The sequence below is a fragment of the Eupeodes corollae genome, chromosome 2 (assembly GCF_945859685.1).
Source record: "Eupeodes corollae chromosome 2, idEupCoro1.1, whole genome shotgun sequence".
Classification (NCBI taxonomy): Eukaryota; Metazoa; Arthropoda; class Insecta; order Diptera; family Syrphidae; genus Eupeodes; species Eupeodes corollae.
In genome coordinates, this window is record NC_079148.1 from 79,922,887 (window position 1) to 79,945,449 (window position 22,563).

A 22,563-nucleotide genomic window follows, 5' to 3' on the forward strand; every position below is an offset into this window, starting at 1 on the left:
GAAGGATCGGAAATAGTAAAGCCAACAAGAAAAAGACGAGTTATGGTGGAAAATTCAAAAGGAATGGTATTCTATTTACGTAGAGACATGTGCCGAATTGGTGAATTCGATGGGGCGAACAGTGGAGGAAATTATTAATAATAAGAGTGCCACTACAAAACACTCAAAGAATTTGAAATACTTTAACCGTTAAGTTACTTTCTCGCTACAAAAAGAGTACCATTCTAATTTTGTTTTTTATCATTATTTCCTAGTATTATATTTAAAAAAAAATGGTTGTATTTAAGCAATAAGCTGTTCAAAATTTGCCTACTCTTCACAAATACCTTTTTCTGTGTTAAAAAGAATGAACACGAAGCTTGTTCCTATTATTGTTTCCAACACTGTATGCTAGATATAGACTACTAGCAGACTAATTCCACCTCTTTAGCTATACTAGCTCTTTTTTAGGTTTGGTGGAAAAATTATAATTCATTTTCCAAAGAAAAAAAGGATAAATATGTATGTTTGACAAAATACAAAAATCAAGTTTCTCCATACTTCTGCTGAACCAACAGAAGGGCCAGTAGCGTTAAGCAAAGGCCCATATCTAATGGGTTGTGTCTTTATGATCTCTGCAACAAAAATGTGAGAAAAATGGCCCAACCCAGATGATTAACAACAACTAATCCAACTGATAAATCAAAAACATTTGCTATTTTTTTTTAAATCTGTTTAATTCAATATTAAAAAAGATTAGTCGTTTATAAATGAACAAATCATGTATTTAAGATGGCGCTACAATTCTGTGTGAACTGGGGCCTCACCCAATAAACTTCTCCATGTAGTTCGGTCCATTGCTAGATGTCTCCAGTTTCACACTCCAAGTTTGGTGAGGTCACTCTCCACTTGTGCATGCCACCTGATTCGCGGTCTTCCTCTACTGCGCTGTCCTGTGGGTGTGGAATCGAAGACTTTCCAGGCCAGAGCATTGGTTTCCATGCGCTCTACGTTACCCAGCCATCTAAGTCGTTGGACTTTTACCCTTCTGGCTTAGTCTACGTAGCTGTACAGCCCGTACAGCTCGTCGTTCCATCTTTTAAAACCTTTATGGAGCAGCGTGAATTCTCCATGGTAATCCTGCACAAACGGACGAGCTATAACTAGACATGGCTCTATACAGGTCGTCCCTGTAGATGCTGTCATGTGCGGCTTTGAAATCGATGAAAAGATGGTGGGTGTCGATTTGGTGTTCTTGGGTTTTTTTCAGGATCTGCCGTAATGTGAATATTTGATCGACTGTGGACTTTCCTGGTCTAAAACCACACTGTTAAGAACCTATCCGGTTGTTGGCGATGGGCTCTAGACGTTCACATATTACGGCAGAGAAAATTTTGTAAGCGATGTTAAGTAGACTTTTTCTTCTATAGTTAGTGCAGTTTAGAGAGTCTCCTTTTTTCAGGATCGAGCAAACAATACTGAGGTTCCATTCATCGTGCATGCTTTCTTCCGACCATATCTTACAGATAAGTTGGCGCATGCTCCTAACCAACTTATCTCCAGCTGCTTTAAAGAGCTCAGCATTCAAGCCATTCACCTTCGGTTCTAGGTTTCTGCACTTGTGAATTTCGTTTCACCTGTTCATAAAACTTTGAACTTTATTCCTACTTTTGAACCTCTCAACATCTTCGACCACACGCTTCTCATGGTCTCTCTTTTTCCTTCTGAGAAGTCGGTGTTCCTCTCGCCTCTTCTGCTCATAGAGCTCATGAGCAGCTCTCATCTTTTTATGCAGCGCTGCTTTGCGTCCCTGGTGTTCGGCTGCCGACATTCCTCATCAAACCAGGGGTTCCATGTTGGTTGTTGCTTAAAACACAGCATTTCAGAGGCGGCTTCTCTGATTGCATCTTGCATCTTACAATAAGAAACTGCATATAAAACGCCATATCTGCATTTTGCGAACTGAATTTCTTAAAGCTTCAATGAAAATAGTTGGTGAAAGGATCTTTTAAGATAAGAATGCATATTAGATAAATATTGCCATTTTTTGACATAAAACAACAATAAATGATAAAATTGTATGAGGTATTATTTTTGTTATTTTAGTATTAATAATAACAACTTGGCGTTACTCCGATTTCGATATACACATGTTTATTTAACAATATCCCTTTATCTTTATCATAGAGGTTTAAACAAATTTGAAATTGTTTACAAAACATCGATTTGTTTCTGTTTCCGATTTTGTTGTTTTCATTCAAATTTATATCGATTAAAAATATTATTCTTGATGTTTATTTTTGTTTGCCATTTACGAAAAATATGAAATAGAATTTATTTATTGAAACAAAATTCTTCAATTTTAAAAGAAATACGAAAATCGTATGTTACCTACACGTAACTCAAAAAACTATTATGAATTAGTTTTAAATATCTAGATTTTCAAGTTTTTATATTTATCTTCATATAGTATAAAGTTGTAAGTCACTAGCCCCTATTTCTCAACGGACTACACTAATTTTGCCAAAACCTTTGGTAACATTTCCCACAATATCATTTGCATTAAATTCAAAGCTCTTGTCTTTCCATCAAGATTTGCTTTATGGTTGCGATCATACTTACAGAATCGAATCTTCACATCTGGGGTACACCAAGGAAGTCATCTTGGGCATCTAATCTTTGTCCTTAAAGTAAATGATGCAAGTCTTATTTTAAAAGACTCTTTTCTTTTCTCTTTTAATTAAGCTTTCTTACCCATCTGTTTTTATCAAACTTCAAAATTATCTGAATCTGTTTTGTATTTAGTGTGCCAAATATTTTCTGGAATTCAATATAAGCAAATGTAAAAATATTACCTTTCCCCAGAAACGATCAACAAAAATTATAGCTTTCGAAATGAAGCTATCCAAATCGTTGATTCATCTCGGTGTTATCTGTGAAATAGAAATTTATCTCAACTCCGCATTGATCATAATCATTAACAAAGCCAATAAAACGATGGATAAAGCCTATGTAATTAAATATCTATACACCTATCGCTTTCGTAAGACATACTGTTGAATATGCTTGCCTAGTTTGGTCACCTTATTACGAAAATTTTTCCCGCCGAATTGAAAACGTTGAAAGGAGATTTATTGGTCTTACTTTACGCGGTATCCCATAGGATATCATATAACTTACCATAATGGTCTTAATCTGATTAGTCTTCAATCTCTATCTCAACTAAAGAGTGAAATTTATACTAAATCCTTTAATTTTCCGTTACAATATATAAAATAATACAAACTTTACTGTTTACATTTTACTTGTTACTATTTTTATTATTGAAAAACCATCACTTTTTTCTTCCCAGTTTAGGATTCACAACACCATAATTCTTGGAAATATGGTTAACTGGAGCCTTTTTGTTATTCTTTTGTTTAGCTGCAGCCACATTCTTTCGTATGCTACATCTTACCGAAGCAGCACCAGTTTGGTTTTTACCTAGTTGGTGGAATTTTTGTCGTTCTTCTCTAATTTGTTTTAATCTTTTCTTTTCATCCAATAGTTCCTTGTAGTTTTTGCAAGCTTTTTTTGGGGGTTTAGCACCGAGTTTAATTGCCTGGACTATTTGCATTTTCTTTTTATTCTTGGCTTGCACTCCATTGAGAGCAAAGTTGATGACTTCATGTCGTGCTCTCTTAATGTCGAATTCCATGTCGTCTTTTTTCTTTGGCAAATTATTTGAAGAAATAGTTTTTTCGTGCTCACGTTTATTGGCTTCTGGCTTCTGCTCATTTGTTTTCGGCTGTGATTTAGGTTCTTCAAATACAGTTGCCTTAAATACTGCTTTATTCTTTAAAAGCATTGCAGCACGAGTAGGGACAATCTTTAATTCTTTGTTGTCATTCATTTTATTGATAATAAATTAGAAAAATATAATAATTTAATAAAAACAATTTTATCCATGGAACTTTATAAACTTTTGTAAACAAAACATGTGTTTAGTTGAGATGGAAACTTCAAACCTTGTGCCTTTTGACAGGCAGTATTACCAGTACATATTTTTTAAATATACCAAAAAGGAATGGATGTTACCAGATTTGAATTTCCATTTCAAACTGATAGAAGTTGTTTTTCATATTTGGCGTTTTTCTTTTTTAGTTCAGAGCAGAGCTTCCATTTTTTGTTTTAGTGCTGCTATACTTGTTTTTATTGAGGAACTCATTGAATTTGTTTAGATTTAATTTACAAATTATTTATACATTTTAATAATTTTTTTTGAATTCAAGATAGGTGCTTTTTAAATAGAATAAGCGAAAAAAAGCGATTTTATGTATTGTATTCAAATGCAAATGAAATTGTACCCAAACTCGCACCTACCCCAAGTCCTTTAGTAGTCTAAGCAGGAGGCAGCATGTCGCGCATTACATACCTCTCCGTTAGTATGTCGTTCTATTCATTACGTGCGTTTTGTTCGCATTTCATATATAGTAAAGTGAGAAATTCCCAACAAAACGATCCGCAGTGGCTAGATTTTTGTATTTAAAAATTGGTACAACTGAAAGAAGATCTGTCAAAATAATAATAAAAAACTTTAAAAAGAGGGTTTGTTCGTAGACTACTACATTTACATGTGGTGTTGAAGCGAGCTTGAAGATCGCCTCAATTCTTTATATACCTGAATCGAGTTGACATTTATCTATTCTAAACTGAGATTAACCTTTTTTGGAAACATAGCAAAACATAAATATCGTTTCTATTATTTTTTCTTGCAAAATAAGCCCAGTTAGGCTAGGCGCGCACATGCAACTTTTTCGAAACCAAATAGATTGATCGTCAGTTTCCCAAACATCGCGCACATAAGCAACTCCAAAAGTAATCAACGAAATAAACCAATATACAGAAAACATTTATTCACTATTTCTATCTCATATTCAAGAAACAAAATAGTTTCAAATTTGTCCTACTCTTTTGCTTATGAAAGAAAAGAGTAGATATATTGTTAGAATACAAAATTATACAATATATATTTTTTGTTTTTTGAAAGTCAATAAAATTTTCTCGGCATGGATTTTTACGAAATGGCTCTGATATGTGCGTTTGAATTAAAAAGAAGGAATAAACCTGCAATCAAAAGGCAATATTGGGTTCACCCGTTGAACTCACAACGCCTTGTAAAAGGACAATTTCAAAAAATTTATCTAGACCTATGCTTTTTTCTATTGCGATAAAAATAAAACATCTTTCAATTTTGCTTTACTTATTTATTTTTAGTGATAGAAATATAATAGATCTTTAGTAACTAACTTTGTACTTATATGTATATGGAAAGATACATCAAATAAATGAAATTCTTATTAAACGAATTATAAAATGACCTTATTCATTTATTTATTATTATTTATTTATTCCTTTTAACTTAATAAATAATCTTATAAGAATCTCTTACTTTACATAAATACTTTAGGAAAACTGATTACTAAATCACTTATTTCATCAATCACTTGTAAGTCATAATCAAACTGCTCTTAAGCGTATATGTATCCTTCCACAATTGGAGTGGCAGGAAACCCAACTCCAACAACCGCTACCTTACGAAAAGTTTGTGTACGACCTACAGCTCTGTAAAATAAAATAATACAATTTATATACATCACATTTTACAAATAAATAATCAAATAATATTCTACTCAAAGTGACCGCTTGGGATAACTAATATATTTTAAAAGAGAAAAGAATTATATTTGTTTATTATAAAACCAAATATTTAACAGACCACCAAAAAAAAAAAAAATATTTAAAAACAATGAATTTGTTTTGGATACGATTGACACCTATTAATAAATCTTTACCTTTGTTCCAGCAATATAACCACCAGCACTGCCAAAGCTATTTTTAAATTTTCCCATTAGAATATCAACATACAGCGACCATTTGGTCCCATCGCTACCACACTATGCGTCTCATGCAAATACAAATAAGGTTTGTATTTCTTTTTCAATGCAATAACTTTGGACAATCGAACACTCCAACATACTTCACAACGGGTACTGCCTAAAGCAACGCTGTTCAAGCATCTTGTTTCTTTTAAAGTGAACTCAAATGTCGAACCGTAATCCTTGGTTAGCGATCTTTGAGAGTTACCCCCCCCCCCCCCCCCAGTGACACTGCAAATTGGGAAAGTCCAGCAATCTCGGACCTTCCGATAGACATAGCGCGAATAGAAGCTCTCGAAGGCATCGTATAGCGTAACATAGCCCTGGAAAAAATGAATTTCAAATCGTGAATTTCAAATCGATTCAAATCGTCATCTTACCTCTCGATTATTTTCTTTAGCTACTTTTGGAGCACACATCAATTGATTGATGTAGCCTAATATCCTGAGCAGGTAAAAGCCAAGATATACTAGGAAGGCTGTGTGTAGAGGAACCTTTTCGAATGAAGATTTGCTTCGATTAGGATCATCATAAAATCCTCCTCTTCCTGAAACTGCTGCTCCTGTGGGTGCTTTTCCGTTTCAGTGTTGTTTATGTTACTCTTTATTGTATACATTTAGATTTGCAGTCTGGTTGATAGCATTCGACGGCGACAGCGTTGTTTTACTCTTGACATTCTCATTTGTGAGACGCGAAACTTCATGTGAAATAATTGTGCTTTATTCCATTTTTTAAACGATGACGCACTTGATTGAAGTACATAATAATCTGAAAATAAAAAAAATTAAAAAATATGTTTTGTTTTGAGTTACAAATAATAATAACCATCGCCTTTCAGTGCATAAATACATTTGACGTTTAAAAAGTAGCAAATTAAATTATGAAAACAAACTTACGAGAAGGATATATTATTCTGCGCGTCTGAAAGTATCCTACTAGCCTCGTCACACTTTAAAGAATCATTCGACTGAAATGCACTTATACATGCATGCCAAAGAAACTATTTAGTTGCATGTGCGCGCAGTTACGTGTATCATAGTAGGATACAGACATTTTGTATGGGTTTAAGCAACCAATAAATTTTCGCAATCAATGTATGAAAGAGAAAACTAGTGAAATTGAGATGTAAGGTGGTGCTGGAAAACATTGACTCATTTTTTTTCTCTCTTGCACTTAAAGAAAATTGTTCAACTATTTAGTTGAATGTGCGCGCAGTTACCTTATGTTCCTTGTGACACAAACTAAGGAATTGGTTTGAGGTGATAGTTTAGTTTGTGTCAAAACACAAACTAAAAAGTTGCTCGAATGGGCGACCGAATGATTTCTGCATGTGCGCGGACTCTCGTATAAGTCTATAGTGCTCATATTAGAAACCAAACAGTTTCGAAACTAAAAGTTGCATGTGCGCTCCTAGCCTTAGTCCATTTTCACTAACAAAACTAAATAATATCAACAGTAATAGATTCGTTTTTTCCGCAATGGGAAACACACATGATTCCAAATGCAGAACTACTCAACGAACACAGCCATCGAGATACAAATGCAATATCAATCGTACCAACATTTGAGAACGAAATCACATAAGATCCATTCGAGGCTCGTATAAATGTCAAAAACCTATCCATAGTGAGATTCTATTCTAACTTTTATCGGTGTTATTCTCACTATGGATATTGTTTTTGTTATTCGTGTAAAATCCTACTTTACTATGGATAGATTTCCCAACAAATCACTTTTATTATCTTGTACTGTGGTTCAGAAAACAAAATGTTCTTGCTATTTCAATGGAATTTGATAGATTTTGGCATCGAACTCTTATAGAAAATGCGAGAGCATTCGTTTTTAGATTCTTATCCTTGTCATTTGGATGTGAACTACCAACAAGTTCATTTAATTCTGATCTTCACGTAACCTTTACTAAGTGGTCTTTATCCCCTCTGATCTGGCTATAATTTATAAGGTTTTTATTCATTCAAAACTTGAGTATAATTCTCATATGTGAGGTAGTGAATTGAAAAGAAAACTCTAAAAAGATAGCAAATAGCTCTCTTACTGAAAAAATTGTTACTCTTGAACTCCGCTTTAGATCTCATGTCTATCATTGTTTTATCAATGTGGAATGCTTCACAAGGATCTAAATTTCCCACTCATAACAGTTTGCCAACACTTGAATCATGCTGTTTACTTAACAGGTTGCTCGCGATGAGAGCAGCAGGCTTCTGTTGTAGGTATCATTATCTTTCATCAATAAAAACAATCAATTGAACTATTTTTGTATATTGTATATAACGTTCATTGACAAAAAAAATGATGACTGAAATGAACCGGGAAACTATTTGTGACAGAAGTCGTCTACCATTGGACTTGTATAAAATCAATGCTATTATCATGGAGCTGTTTTTTGTTAAGTTCACCGTAGCCTCAAGGTGGCGTTGGAAGTTTTATATATAAAGTTAAGTCAAAAAACTCCAATAGCTAACGTAAACGTAGCCACAAGAAACCACCCCCATTAAAAACCAATGATAATAGTACTATACATTTTAAACAAACATGTCGGTAACTTATTTGCGAAGAGGTTTCTCGGCGTGTTAGTATTAGTTACCCATGGCATAGACAAGCCTGAGTGCTTTGCCTCGTAATTACTAGAGAGAAAAACTTTCATGGACAAATCTAATGATATGACATAATAGCTAAGAAAGCAATTTTCAATTTTCACATATTCTTTAGGTATGTCAAACTAAAATGCTTAATTGTCATTCTTTTAGAATAGCAATTTTAAGAAATTTCTCCTGAAAGATAAAAAGCAACATTATATGCAACTAGTAGGTTCCAGCTTTTATTTTCATGTGATTATTTTAGATTTTCTTTTGTTAAATGTACAATTTTTACGGAAACCAAAAAGAAAATCTTAAAGAAGCTCCAACTACTCTTTCACACCATCGTATAAAAAGGATTTTTCTTGTAGTATGGCAACACAGAAACAAAAAAATAATAGTCAGCTGACAACAGAACGATTATTCTTCGTTAAATAAATTGCGTTTACATTTGTGAGTAGCTAGTTTTTCCTTACCATACCACGGCAGGCTCGGTCAGTAGCCATCGCCATCACATCATCGTGTTACAGAAAATAAATAAAAGAAAAAAAAAGAAAATTGTGCAAAAATAAATTCCAGACGCAAATTACTTATTTAAAATGATGTCTACTGATCAGAGCTCCACGATACACAATCCCCACAAAGCAATTGCTAAGGAATTAAAGTTTAAAGCTAATGAATTTCTCAATTCTCGACGAAATGCGAACAATTTATTAGATATCATTGGCCACCTCGAGGTTTGTGTGTAAAAAAAAATATTCCTTGCCTAGTTTTTTTTTTAATTTGTTTGTTTAAATTTTAATTTTAAATAATTCTTGTGTATTATAAATTATTTTGTCGCTTTCTATTCTCGTTCAAGCAATGTTTATCGCAGAAGCAACCAGTCAATTCGTGCATTCTTACACTGGAAGTTATATTCACAGAACTTCTAAAGCGACGAGAAATGTGCATTGCTATAACACCACTTAAACCAAAAGGTAAGTAAAGTCTTTGAGTGATAGTGACAGTATTTTAAGCAATATCAGCTTTTTATTAAAGCAAATGATACGAATTCACTACATGCTACAAGGCACGTTATTGATCACATTTTGTGTAATAACTTTGAGCACGTTTAATCACAAATTAGATATCAGTACATACAATTGAAGGGATTTATCTTAAATACAGATATTTTCCTTAATCACCCTTGTATCATTTCATCCTGTAAAAATTGAAAGACATTCAATTGAAGACAGGTCAGAAGTTACTTATGAGTTGTAAATCTATGCATGTTTTCATTTTTATTATTAAATCGCACATCCTTTAATTTGTTGCTGAGGAGGGGAATATACATATCTGTATAAACAAATTTAAATCCAAAGAAGCCTTCGCTATGCCAATATTCTATGAAACCGGAATGAGTTCTAACATAAAAACAGTGTTTATAAAAATAATATAGGAACCTGCAAACATAAATTGTACCTATGCTTCGTAGTAATTCTATGTGAGGTTAGGATTTTTGCAGAGAAGAGCTTGCTAGTTTTCATCTCATATACCTAGGTTATGTTGCTTATATTGCTATTGTTGTATTCCCAACTCTGCACTGTTGCAAACCAATAGCTGTTTAATCGTGCTAAAGCTACAATGTCAAACGTTTTAAAAAAAATAAGCTAGGAAGCACAGGTTTATTTACTCTCACTATTGACAATAGATGAAAAATGGAAGAAGCAAATGCTGCATATCTGGAGTAGTTTATTCATTGGTCTAAATATTTGTGATTTTTATAGATTCCATTACAGTCGAGAAATTTGAAAAAAAGCTTCAATGATAACTTAATTATTTCACCTCATAAAAATAAATAAATTAGTTGGCTCAACAGACCGCAGAGGGCTAGTGACTTACAACTTCGAACCATTCATGCGTGCGAGTCATGTCAGGGATAGGGGGGACCTACTGTTTTATGCCGAGTCCAGCTAAATGTCTATTTTGAGAAAGAAATTTTTATGAAAATAATTCCTCATGCAGCATTTGTCAATTCCTCGCTTTACTTAATTACGAACAAAAAAGCTCAACCTTTTATTTTATTGTTTTAATAAAATTCTACAAATCAATCAATAACAAAGTAAATTTGTATAAATATTTATTCTAAATTTAAGATCAAAGTCCAGAAACAAAATACAAAGAATGGCTTCAGGAGCGTTTCGAAGAGACTCTTAAACTTATTCTCGCCTGCATCAACATAGAAAAACCAAACGAAAGCTTACAAGCTTTGGTTACCAGTATGAAACTAATGTCTTGGGAAGGCAAATATCCTCTTGAACAAACAGACTCCTACTGCTTTCCCAAATTTCGATTGCGATACATTTTATTAGCTATGCTGTCAACTGAGAGATCTAATAGACAATTGATCAATCGATTCAAAGAGTATGCCGATTACGTTGACATTGTTTATTATTCTTGGAAAATGATACCAACATTGGCGACAAAAGCTGCTGTCGAAAACGAAATGTTCGCAAACAATTACCTTGATTTAATCGATGCTCTTGCGGTGAAAAAAGAAATGCCTGATGATGCAAAATTATTGTGCTCGTTGGAATCACCGCGACCGGAAAACTATGAATATCACTCAATGAGAAGAGCTATCAATAAAGTTTGGAATTGCATAATGCAGTGGGACATGAAAGAAACCATACACAAGCAGGTTCTAATTGTTTTGCTGGAGAGAATTTTGCCGCATTTAGAAAAACCTATACTTCTTACGGATTTTCTTATGGATTCGTTAGATTTTGGTATGTTAAAAAAAATAGAGAGTTCTGTCCAAATTTACTAGTATCTTTGTTTCAGGTGGTCCAATTGGTTTGTTGGCATTGCAAGGAATTTTCACACTCATTCAAAAACACAATATAACCTATCCGAACATCTACGAAAAGCTGTATTCAATGTTTGAACCTGAAATCTTTCACACTAAGTTCAAAGCACGACTTTTTTACTTGGCTGATATATTCCTGAGTTCATCACATCTACCAGAGAGCTTAGTAGCTGCATTTGTAAAGCGACTAGCCCGGCTTTGTCTTATTGCACCACCCCAAGACGCCATAATTATCTTATATTTTATTGGAAATCTAATTTTAAGGCATCCAGGTCTAAAGCGATTGATTTGCTCACAAATGTCTGTTGAAGGTTAATATATCAATTGCACTGGTATCTATTGTTGTCGTTGGTAATTTGTTTTTTAATCTTTTAGTGTCTCGAGATCCCTTTATTATGGATGAAAGGGAACCCACAAAATCAAATGCTCTTGAAAGTTCTCTTTGGGAGATAGTAACCATGCAAAAGCATGCCTTACCATCCGTTGCCACGGCAGCTAAGTTCATATCACAGCCATTACCAACTACAGAATGGGATCTATCATCTGTGCTAGAAGTTAAAGAAGACGACGTAAGTTTGAATTTCAATTATAACTATTTTTCAATAAACAAATTTTGAAATTTTTATTTAGATCTTTGATCAGGAAATCGCTAAAAAAACAAAACATTACGCTCTTGCGTTTGAGAGGCCAAATTCAATGTTTCTTACAAAAAACGACAAAGTGAAACAATATTGGAAACTTTTTTAGGAACTTCCTTTGAAGTGGGAGATAAATACATGTCCCAGCTCAGCCCATAGCTTATTAAGAGTATAAGAGAAATATATATTTTTATTTCAATTGATTCAAAACACAAAGACAGACATAAGAAACGGGGAAGAACTATAAGATAAACGTTATCCAATAAAACCTATGTACGTATTTGTATTTCGTGTAGACAGAGTAAGAATCTTTAAAGTTAGATTATAGTTATTAATTATATGAGAATTTGCCTAAAAGTTGGCCGTGATTATAATTTCAATTTATTATTGTTTTGTTATCGTTAAATTTAAATAAAAAAGCACGTGGATATATTGCCACAAAAAATAAAATAATATGTAGAAGACAGAAACAATGTAAAATAAAAACATGACTAACTTCATTACGCTTTGATACAAAAAAAAAAAACAATTCTTTTCAATAGATTTTCAGAAAAGCATGCATATACAAGTTTATACGTTTGTATTCCAAATTTATAAATCTGCTTAAACTTCACAAATAGATTATTGATTTAAGTTCTGAAAACTGATTTGATTTGAAAATTCACGCATTTTTGTGTGCAGTACGCACATAAGAGTGTAACTTATCACTGTGATTTTATCGTAATGAACTTGTTTCTACTGTGGAGAAGTTTATTCCTAGAAGAGTTAGTTCTGGAAAGAATTATGCAAAACTCATTCGTCAACACTAGAGGCATTGGAAGATCAACGCATAATGTAAGCTCGTTTTTGAGAATTGCAAGACCAAGTATCTGCTGTCATCAAGAAAGGACATTGAACTCGTCGGGTGATTTTCGACCCCGTCTGCATGGATGGAGAGTGCGGAAGAGAAGATAAAACGCCAAATTGTTTGGATTGTATAACTACACTGGAATAGTAAAAAGAATAGAAGTGCAACGACTCAGATGACTGGTCATGTAGAGCAGATGGACTTCGAAGCTTCAGCTGGGAAGGTCATCGAATCAAATCCCGAAACTCAGGAGGAACAACTAGCTAGGGACAGAGCTGGCTGGAGACATATTCATTCAAGCCCAGGTCCGTCCAAGACTGTAAAGCCGCCTTAATAATTCATAAATAAGTAGATGAGTTCATCCATGTCTTTTAGTAGATTATATTTTTTTTGTTCAATATTCTTGAAAATTTAAGCCAGGGTTGTGAACGAATGTTGAGTATATTTAAAGAGTATATCCTATATTAATTTATTTTATAGTGTCTGTTAGCGGAAAAAAAGTCTTTTGACTAAAATCTTTCTGAACCGGGCATTACATTACATTATAGAATGCTCTCCAAAAGTATATTCATATTAACTAACTTGGATAGAGGCTGTTATAACTATACATTTTTGTTTTTCATTTTTTAACATGTCAGAGCTTTAATTTTCAGAAAAATATGCATGCGATAAGTGGGTTCAGATGTAATGTGGTTTTTTAGGCAGAAACAAAACCATAAAAGGGGTAGCTGCGTTAATAAATAGATGACACCGAAGTTTGCTACTAGCAGTCCTTATTTAGTATGTCAATGGATTTAAACGATTATTAGTAAGACATTTTATTGAGTTGGTGTTTTGTTTTCCATTGCAGTTTTAAACAAAAGTGAACTATTTGATAAACCCCACATAATGCTGGCTAATAAATTGGTTTTTTATATTATACATTTGTGACGTGATACCAAATTGGTATAAATTCAAAAAAAGTTAACCAACGGTTCTTTTATCAAAGAAACCAATACCAATACCAAAATAAATTCTTGCATCCAAGAATAACATTTTTGACGTCTGGTAAAGTTCTTTAGAAAAGTCAAAGGGACAGTTTTTTACAAAAATTCAAAACATGAGAAATAATACTAAAAGTTGGTAAATATTGATTTTCAAATCCAAAGCCTTTGCACTAATTCTGTCGTATAAAAACATTTTATACTCCAGTTTATGTTATTCGTAGATAATTTTTAAACGATAGTCTGGACTCTGGAGTCTAAAAATAAACACGATAGATCCTACATATTTGTAAGCTGTTTCAACTGTAAAATTAAGCAACTGATTGAAGAGAAATCTATCAACACTTTAATGTTTTGCTGGATCTGGAAATGTGGGTGGGACACCCAAAGGGAGCGAAAGCTCTACTTAACCCGAATCGACCCTTTGAAATTGATGACTACGATTTCTATGGAAGGTATCGAAGATAGATTTTTAATGAAAGGTTTGCCTATATCTGCAGGTATGCAAATCTTAACAGTGGTAAGATTTTTGCTGCATACGTAACTGTACCACAATAGGTAAATATTTTGTTACAACAGGCGAGTTTTATGAAATGTCTCAACCAACAGTCAACAGAATAGTTTCAAGAATTTTAATGAAATTGGCTCTGCACCTACCGCATTTTATTTGTTTCCCGCTTCAAGCTCTTTTGTTATAGGTTTAAGTCACGGAACTAAAATTTAAATGGTTTATCAAAGAAAGAAGTCAGCGCACTTCAGAAATAAAAAGTTATGGTCACTAATTGAGGTAAAATAGGTATACCGCAAGGAACAATATTGGAATTCCTTATGTTCACCGACTATATGAGCAAAATAACTCAAAAATCAAAGCTTGTAATGTTTGCAGACGATGGCCTCTTACAGTGACAAAATCTAACACAATGATTAAAATAAATAAATCAAGATCGTAAGAGAGTAAAAACTTGGAAGATAATGAACAGGCTGGAAAACTAAAATTCTCCTGTCACTCCTTGAAATGGCTTAACCAATTTCAAACAAATTTTCGGTAGATCTGAAAAAAGTTTTTATCTGTTTTTTATATTCATAAGTGCTATGGTTAAATTGCATCAACATCGTACACGTTGCAACGATCTTACGATAGTATTCAGTGACGCTATGTATATTGAACAATTGATTGCTATTGAGGATCTTTGCATTATCATTGCCAACTTATCACTCAGTATGTAATCACCAAATTGAAATGCATCGAAATGGCAGCGATTGTTGCTCGCAATATCCCACTAATGAATCAAGTACAGACAACCATTTATCATGCTTGTAGTTTCGGCAGGACAAGGTGGAAAAGTTACTCCAGATGAAACTGGATGCATAAAATTACCGGTCGATTTTTGCACGATTATTGATTTACAATATGCTCCCATTGACCAGATATTTCCCGATGTACACAGACAATATTCCGGCAAAAAGAGCAGCAGCGAAAAATGTGGATGTCAACAAATTAAAAGATACAACATTTGTTACCAGGAGACTTGGTGCCATACAGTTTGTGATGTTACCGAAGCCATAATTCTAAATGGCAAATTCCGAGGTGAAAATATATTATTACCGCGGAATCCATAATATACCCACAGATGTGCCAATTCAATTTAAACGCCTTCAATTTCCAAATTTCCAATTAGATTGGCATTTGCAATGACTATCAATAAGTCTCTAGGCCAAAGAATATCTGTCTGCGGCTTACATTTAAGCACTTCATGTTTTTCACATTAACAATTACACGTGGCATGCTCTCGAGTGGGCAAACAATTCAGTTTGTTTGTATTGGTGAAAGATGGGATCACAAAAAACATTGTACACTCTGTTGCGTTGAGTAGTATTGTCATAATTAGCGATATGTTTATAATTTTAAAGAAATAATTTTTATAAATTAAAACAATTTGTTTGGTAATCATCAATATTTGAATATTTTGTCACCGTTTACAATGCTCTATATCTCTCCCACTTATATACCACATCCTTACACACTTAAAAAAAGGTATTTATTTCTAGAAAAATATTTTCTTGAAATTATTTTTATGACAAACAACGTCAGCTAGTCTGTCTATAAATAATCAGCTCTATCATGAATTAAATCGTAATCGGAAATTTTTACGAATCCCGAAAAACTGTATTATAAAATCCGATCCTAATGCAAAATTTTATGAGATTTTCCACTAGGAACGGATTTCATGATACAGTTTTTCGGGATTCGTAAAAATTTCTGATTACGATGGAATTCATGATAGGGCTGAATGTACTAATTAAAGAAGTGAAATATCTTGGCATAATTCTTGACGATCAACTTAATTTCAATGAACAAGTTGTAACATAACAAAAACAACAAAATAACAAGAATAAATTATATATGTAGACAAATTGGTGTTTCTTTTTTAACATTCGTGCGTCGTGTTTGAAATTTTCCGTAGAGTGCCGAGATGAGTATACTTTGGTTTTTTTATACAATATAAAATTCAGCATTGAAGACGTTTTGTATGAAAGAATTTGCATTGCTCTTAATTTTTGTAGCTAACAAATTAAAAATTTTTGTAGATTATTTTCATTCAACTTCTAGATGCCCCAAAAATGTCTCATTTACAGTGTACCTTAAGTTAAACTAAGCAAGAATCGCTCATGTGAACAAGCCCTAAATAGCTACGCACTGTTTTTCTAGTCACCACTTGGTGCCCAGCCAGAAGAATTTACAAATTGTCAATTTTGACATTTTGCTGCCAGTATGTTTTGTTTTGACTTTTTTACAAACAACATAAAAAGATTATAAAAATGATGCCTAAGCAGTAAGTATGCCTAAATTATAATTAAATATTCTTACTCAACACGTTGCTTTACTTTAAAGATATGGACTTATTATTCCTGGGAAGCAAAAACCAATAGAAACTCCCAAAAGCGACCTTACCAAACCATCGATTTTTGAAGAAAGCAGCGAATCAGATAGTGATCATGCACCTCCGCAACTAAAAATGAAACCTACTCCCTATGGCCCTAGTTCTACTGACAGAAGACTTGTAATAATAATTATTAATAGAGATTTGGTTTTTTAATAGCTTACTATTTGCAGGCGAAAAAATTGCAAGAAAAAGCACTGAAAGAAGATCCAACGGTGTTTCAATATGATGAGCTATACGACGAAATTGAAAATAAGCGCGACGAAGCGAAGAAAGCCAAAAGTAATGAAATAAAGAAACCTAAATACATCGGGCGGTTGCTTCAATGTGCGGAAAAAAGAAAATTGGAAAATGAAAGACGAATCGAGCGAATGGTTCAAAAAGAACGAGAGCAAGAAGGTGAAGAGTTCAAGGACAAGGAATCTTTTGTGACGTCTACGTACAGAAAAAAATTGGAGGAAATGCAGAAAGCTGAAGACCAAGAAAAACGCGAAGACTATCTAGAAGCTATTGGAGATGTAACGAAACAGAAGGATTTGGACGGCTTCTACCGTCATTTGTATGAGCAGAAACTAGGAAAAAAAGATGCAAATAATGAAGATGTAAAGGAATTGGAAAAAGTCACTTACAAGCCCATCAAATCTGGAAAGCCACGAGCGTACCGAAAGCGACGATCTTCTGTGGAGGAAGAGGAAAATAACGAAAATACAAGTCAACCTAAAAAACGGTCACATATCCAATCAAATCTGGATGCCGACTCAGATTTTAGTATTGATTCTTCTTCAGATGAAGATGAGGCGTCTAAAAAAAAGCAAAATAATGTAGTTGCGGATGTTTCCATCAAAAAAGAACCCATAGAAGAAGTAGATGTAAAAGTACCTACGGCTGATGTACCTTCTTCTGCTTCTGATAAAGAAGAAGAAATAAAAAAGAATATTAAAACTGAGAAAGATAATACTGAAACCGAGCCGAAACCATTTGTAGATAAGACTTTGATATGGAAAAAGCGTACCATTGGAGAGGTATTCGATGCTGCTTTACAAAGATATTTCCAGCGTAAAGCTGCAAGAAATGGATAATGGATTCGTATGGGCCAAACAAGCTATATTAAATACATTAAAACATCAAAATAACTTCACACATAACACATTTGTATTCTTTTTTGGAGAAAACACATTTTACCAAAAAAGAAAGAATTTGTTTTTTATGCGCAATAAAATTGTTTTTATAGGAGATTGGAAATAACGTTAGTTAATAAGTAAATTGAGCGGACAAAGTACCCCTATTTCTTTTCTTCTGTTTAGTAATTATTTAATTTTTTCTTGATAGGAACTTTTAAAAATTAAAGTCAATTTTGTTTACAAAAATGGATATGAAATCTTATAAACGATATTTTCAAATTACAAACAAAATCTTTTTGACATAATTTTATCAACTAATTGTATTAGCACATTTGTGTGCATACTATACTTTTCTTCCTTGTGGTCTTGAAAGAAGTGCAACCTTACAACGATAGCAGAAATCTAAATAGACCATACAACTGCAACTCCCGGAATTAATTTTTGAATAAAAAACTCGTTTCCTTCACAAAATTATAAATACCTATTATTTTTAGCAACGAAAAAAAATGATCGCAGATGATTTTAACGGCTATTGGCAGGATCTTAGTTATTGATAAAATGGTCAACACGGTTTTGTAACTGACAAACGAATGTGTTGATTTTCCAAATCTATAAGCGTTAAATAAATAAAATTTTTTGAAATAGGCGTACAGAAAAAAATAAGGTGAAAAACGGGTATTAATTATATTAATTATCGAGTTCTGAATTTAAGAACAGCAACAAAAACTTTTATAAAGTTTTAAGCATTGAATGTTTCAAGGTTTTTCAAAAACTAACATATCAACAATTTTAAATAGGTATATTTCCAAAACTTGACATGATGAGAAACTAAACCATTTACATCATTGACTTACTAGGTTAGATTTTTGCAGAGGAAAACCGTAGTACATTCGAATTCAGAATATCTTTTGATTCTATTTGAAAAAATATACTTTATTGCAACACAAAAATGCTAATTTTGCGCCCGACTCTTTAATTTATTTAAGTGGCATCTGGTGGTTTGTAGATGAAATAATATCATCTTAATATGTTTAGCGACATCTACTGATTTATCATCTATATCAATTCTGTTCCCAGTATTGTTTGTGTCCGACTGTTTAGTTTATTTTTTGCGGTTTCTGGTAGTTTTTGAAGAAGTTTAACGACATCTAGTGATTTTTTCATATAACCAAATTTTGTTAACAGATTTTTCCGATTTTTCAATGTAAATTGAAATGTATGGAAAATCCTGCATCGGGTTTCGATTATGCTTTGTATGTAGTGAATTAACTAAAGTCGGAGTGCGAAACACATTTGTTTCTTTGTGTTTATATTTTTATATACGCAAAACTTTCTACACAAAAGCAGGTGAATTGCGATTTCGTGTAGGAATTTTATATTCTTGGTTGAAATTTTATATTTTTGATGATTTGAAGATTTTATAAGGGAATTATAACTTGAAAGGCAAGTAAATGTGTTGTTATTGTGTTGTTATGAAATAACAGATAAGTAATGATCGCCTAAACCTTTCTTACAGTTTGTTTTCAAATCGATCATAAAGAAGTTTAAATCTTCAAAGTTTTAGAACGATATTATTATTTTTTTAATAAATAAATTTGTTCTTATTTACTTATTTGTATTTAATGTATAAATTCGTAAAGGTACTTACAACAGTAAACAACATATACATACCTAAATATATACTACATTTTTATGTTGTTTACGCCCTCTAAGGTGTATTGTTTTTAATTAAAAATTATACCTACAACAAAAGTAGGATTGGAGGATAGGATTGGAGACATACATTTCAATTATTAAATTATTCAAATTATCTGGACCAACATAAAGAATTACTTACCTATCTACTTATCTCAAACAAATTGCTAAGTGTATGGATATTATCACTGTCCGGATACTAGGTAGTATTAATTCCCTATGAAATTTTATGAAATGCCTTCCTATACCTTTATATCTTAAATTTGAATTTGATATCAAACCTACATCCTAAACAAAAATTACCTTGACATTTATCTACAAAAACAAAATTAAAGTTTAAACAAATCTAATCTTCTAATATTGCAGAAAAACTAAAAAAACTAAAATACCTACCATCCCAAATATACATAACTATATCCAAACGTATAACTACCCCCATATTCTTCTTCTTTACAAAGATCTGCAAGACAAAAATCGCATCGTAGCTTTGTATACACAATACAAACTATTGTGCATATACTCGTATGTATGTATAAAGATCGTACACAAGGAGAAGCAGACTTATGAATGTAAATAAAAACAAAAATCGGTATAAGATCCTTAACAGCTGATGTAAGCATACAAACATTTCATTCATCCCCTTATTAGGCACAATATTGAGACATTTTTTTACTTTGCGGTTTCCATATAAAAGTCCATTGATATAAAGCAAAAACAAAAACAAATTCTTCGACCTTCATATCGAGCCCTTCCCGCAAATTTATTGTAAGCGCCAAAATTAATTTTATCGTAAACAACAAATCAAAAGCTTACTGCTGGTCCTTGAAACAACTTGTACCCATAGTCAGTATTGAAAATTAGTAATTATCCTTAAGTTAAGAAATAGCAATAGCCTCCAAGGTTCTATGTGTTACTAGCAAATTTTAATAATTAAGTTTTGTTTTTTATTGAAAATGTCGCTTACGATAAAATGGCGGGAAGGGCTCGATATTTAAGCTTTGTATATGAAAACATATACAAGGATAGACTCAAATAGAATGAAGGAAATTGTGTAGATATTTTGGGTGGAAAATAATTGATCTTCCTTATTTTGCTGGTTGCTTATGGAAATGGAAATAATATTTTTCTCTCGCTCCCCCGAAATGTCTCCACTATCGATACTAACGCCAACGACTCGGCATCCGGTCGCCCTAAAAAATTTTGCTCATGAGAGTACTTTAGTTTTCATATACAATCAGCCCAATTCTAAATGGCAATTCCCGGGGAAATATTTCCCTTTTCCCTACTCTCTCATTCTAAATAAAAAATTCCCGGGGATTTTGTTCCCTTTTCAAATTTCCTTATTCTAAACAAGTTCGAAATTGGGACAAAATACTCCGGGAAAAAAGTAGCTATTCTAAATGTCGAAAAAAGGGAAAATACAAATTCATTTGGCGCGTGTTTGTTCCCGACAATTGAGCTGGAGAGTTACAAAATAAAATGTAAGTTTTTCTTTTTTTTTTGCAATAATAATTGATAACATTTCAAATATGTTAAGGTCAAAAACAACAAACAAGAGTCAGCTTGAAATGCCACGGTTCCAAAGGATATCCGGCGTCTCCTAAAAAGATTACCAAGTAAATAAAGAAGGGATACGTGACATACATAGTACTAAAAATAACTTACCAAGAAGCCAAAAATTTCTCATGCCATTAAAATACTCCTGCTCAAAATGGGCCCTTAACGCGCTTATATTCCAAATGAAAGAATCATGACACGCGCCTGGATGGGAGGCATCAACGTATTGAATTCTTAGTTCATCATCACAAACTAGCATAACATTTAGGCTGTATGTTCCCTTTCTGTTATAATATAAATGTTTGTTTACAGATGGGCAATGATCCGAACGTGCGTTCCATCAACGCACCCTACAATGCCAGGAAAGTTATGTTTTGAGTAGAAGGCCAGCGCAACTCTTCTTTTTTCTGCGGCCGCTGGGCATACTTTTATCCATTCTGGACATAGTTGCTACTCCAAAACGTTTAAGACTTCGGCAAGCACTTTGCTAAAACTAGGTTGGGCCAGTCCAACATTGTGTCTTTTCCCACCCCCGTTTGGTATCCTCCTTGAGCGAAGAAACGCAAACAAGCACTCAATTTTGTTATTGGTGGAATCGCAAAACTTTTTTTAGCTGGATCACAGGACCTAGAGAGAATATCCAGCAAATAATTGAAGAAAACCTTGTTAACTCTATAATACTTTTGAAACCTAAGAATCAAGTTGTTTGATGAAACTATAGAAAAACAAATTTAGAATAAATCTTTGTGAATTTACAAGTACTTGCAACCATTGAGCCAACTCCAGAGGGTTCGAACTGTCCCTCAAGGATCTTCTAATAACCCTTGGGCTTTGATGTTCTTCTAACTGCTCTTCAAACAAGATTCTTGCTGCAATACTGAACATTTTTTAATTTAATTTACTTATATATGCATTTATTTATGCATAAATATCAATTTCAAAATGTTTGTTTTCCTTTTCTGAAACTTTTGTACACCTATGTACATTCTTGTGTCAAATACTTCGAAACAGCTGTTTCGAACATAAAAAATTTTCGTTCCCGAGTTCGAAGGGAAAAACTGTCTCCCGTGGAATTCGGAATAGGAGAATTTTACTATCGGGAGATCAAGTCTCCTGGGGAATTGTTTTCCCCGGGAATATTAAGAATTGGGCTGAATGATACAATGTACAGAGATGAAAACCATAGTACTCTCATGGTGGAAGTCGAATAGGGCGGCATCTACATATTTTTTGTGAAACGTCTAGCGAAGACATTAATGGAGAAATCGATTGCAGTCAGGAGACTTAAAAATGTTATAATTTCCAATAGAGAAAGACTATAGTGAATTAACGAAAGTCTGAGTGCGAAAGGAATACACATTTGTTTGTTTGTGTTTGTATTTTGGTTTGGTTGTATTTTTACACACGCAAAACGGTAGACTTTCTATACAAAGATAATAAG

At 33.1% G+C, this 22,563-nt stretch overlaps 3 protein-coding genes across 3 annotated transcripts; 2 read left to right on the plus strand and 1 right to left on the minus strand.

Moving 5' to 3' along the window:
• Nucleotides 1–3,265: 3,265 nt before the first annotated feature.
• LOC129946153 (uncharacterized) lies at nt 3,266–3,995 on the minus strand. Its single transcript, XM_056056233.1, has one exon. The coding sequence runs from the start codon at nt 3,869–3,871 to the stop codon at nt 3,314–3,316; it is 558 nt and encodes a 185-aa protein (XP_055912208.1). The 5' UTR covers nt 3,872–3,995; the 3' UTR covers nt 3,266–3,313.
• A 4,965-nt stretch (nt 3,996–8,960) lies between these two features.
• Nucleotides 8,961–12,506, plus strand: LOC129947410 (nucleolar complex protein 4 homolog A). Its single transcript, XM_056057950.1, has 6 exons — nt 8,961–9,228; nt 9,351–9,468; nt 10,627–11,259; nt 11,315–11,650; nt 11,715–11,908; nt 11,970–12,506. Exons 1-6 carry the CDS (start codon nt 9,091–9,093, stop codon nt 12,084–12,086), a joined length of 1,536 nt encoding a protein of 511 aa, XP_055913925.1. The 5' UTR covers nt 8,961–9,090; the 3' UTR covers nt 12,087–12,506.
• Nucleotides 12,507–16,489: 3,983 nt separating this feature from the next.
• Nucleotides 16,490–18,034, plus strand: LOC129945625 (nuclear speckle splicing regulatory protein 1). The gene is made up of 3 exons (XM_056055466.1): nt 16,490–16,641; nt 16,701–16,869; nt 16,923–18,034. Exons 1-3 carry the CDS (start codon nt 16,628–16,630, stop codon nt 17,826–17,828), a joined length of 1,089 nt encoding a protein of 362 aa, XP_055911441.1. The 5' UTR covers nt 16,490–16,627; the 3' UTR covers nt 17,829–18,034.
• The last annotated feature ends 4,529 nt before the right edge of the window (nt 18,035–22,563 follow it).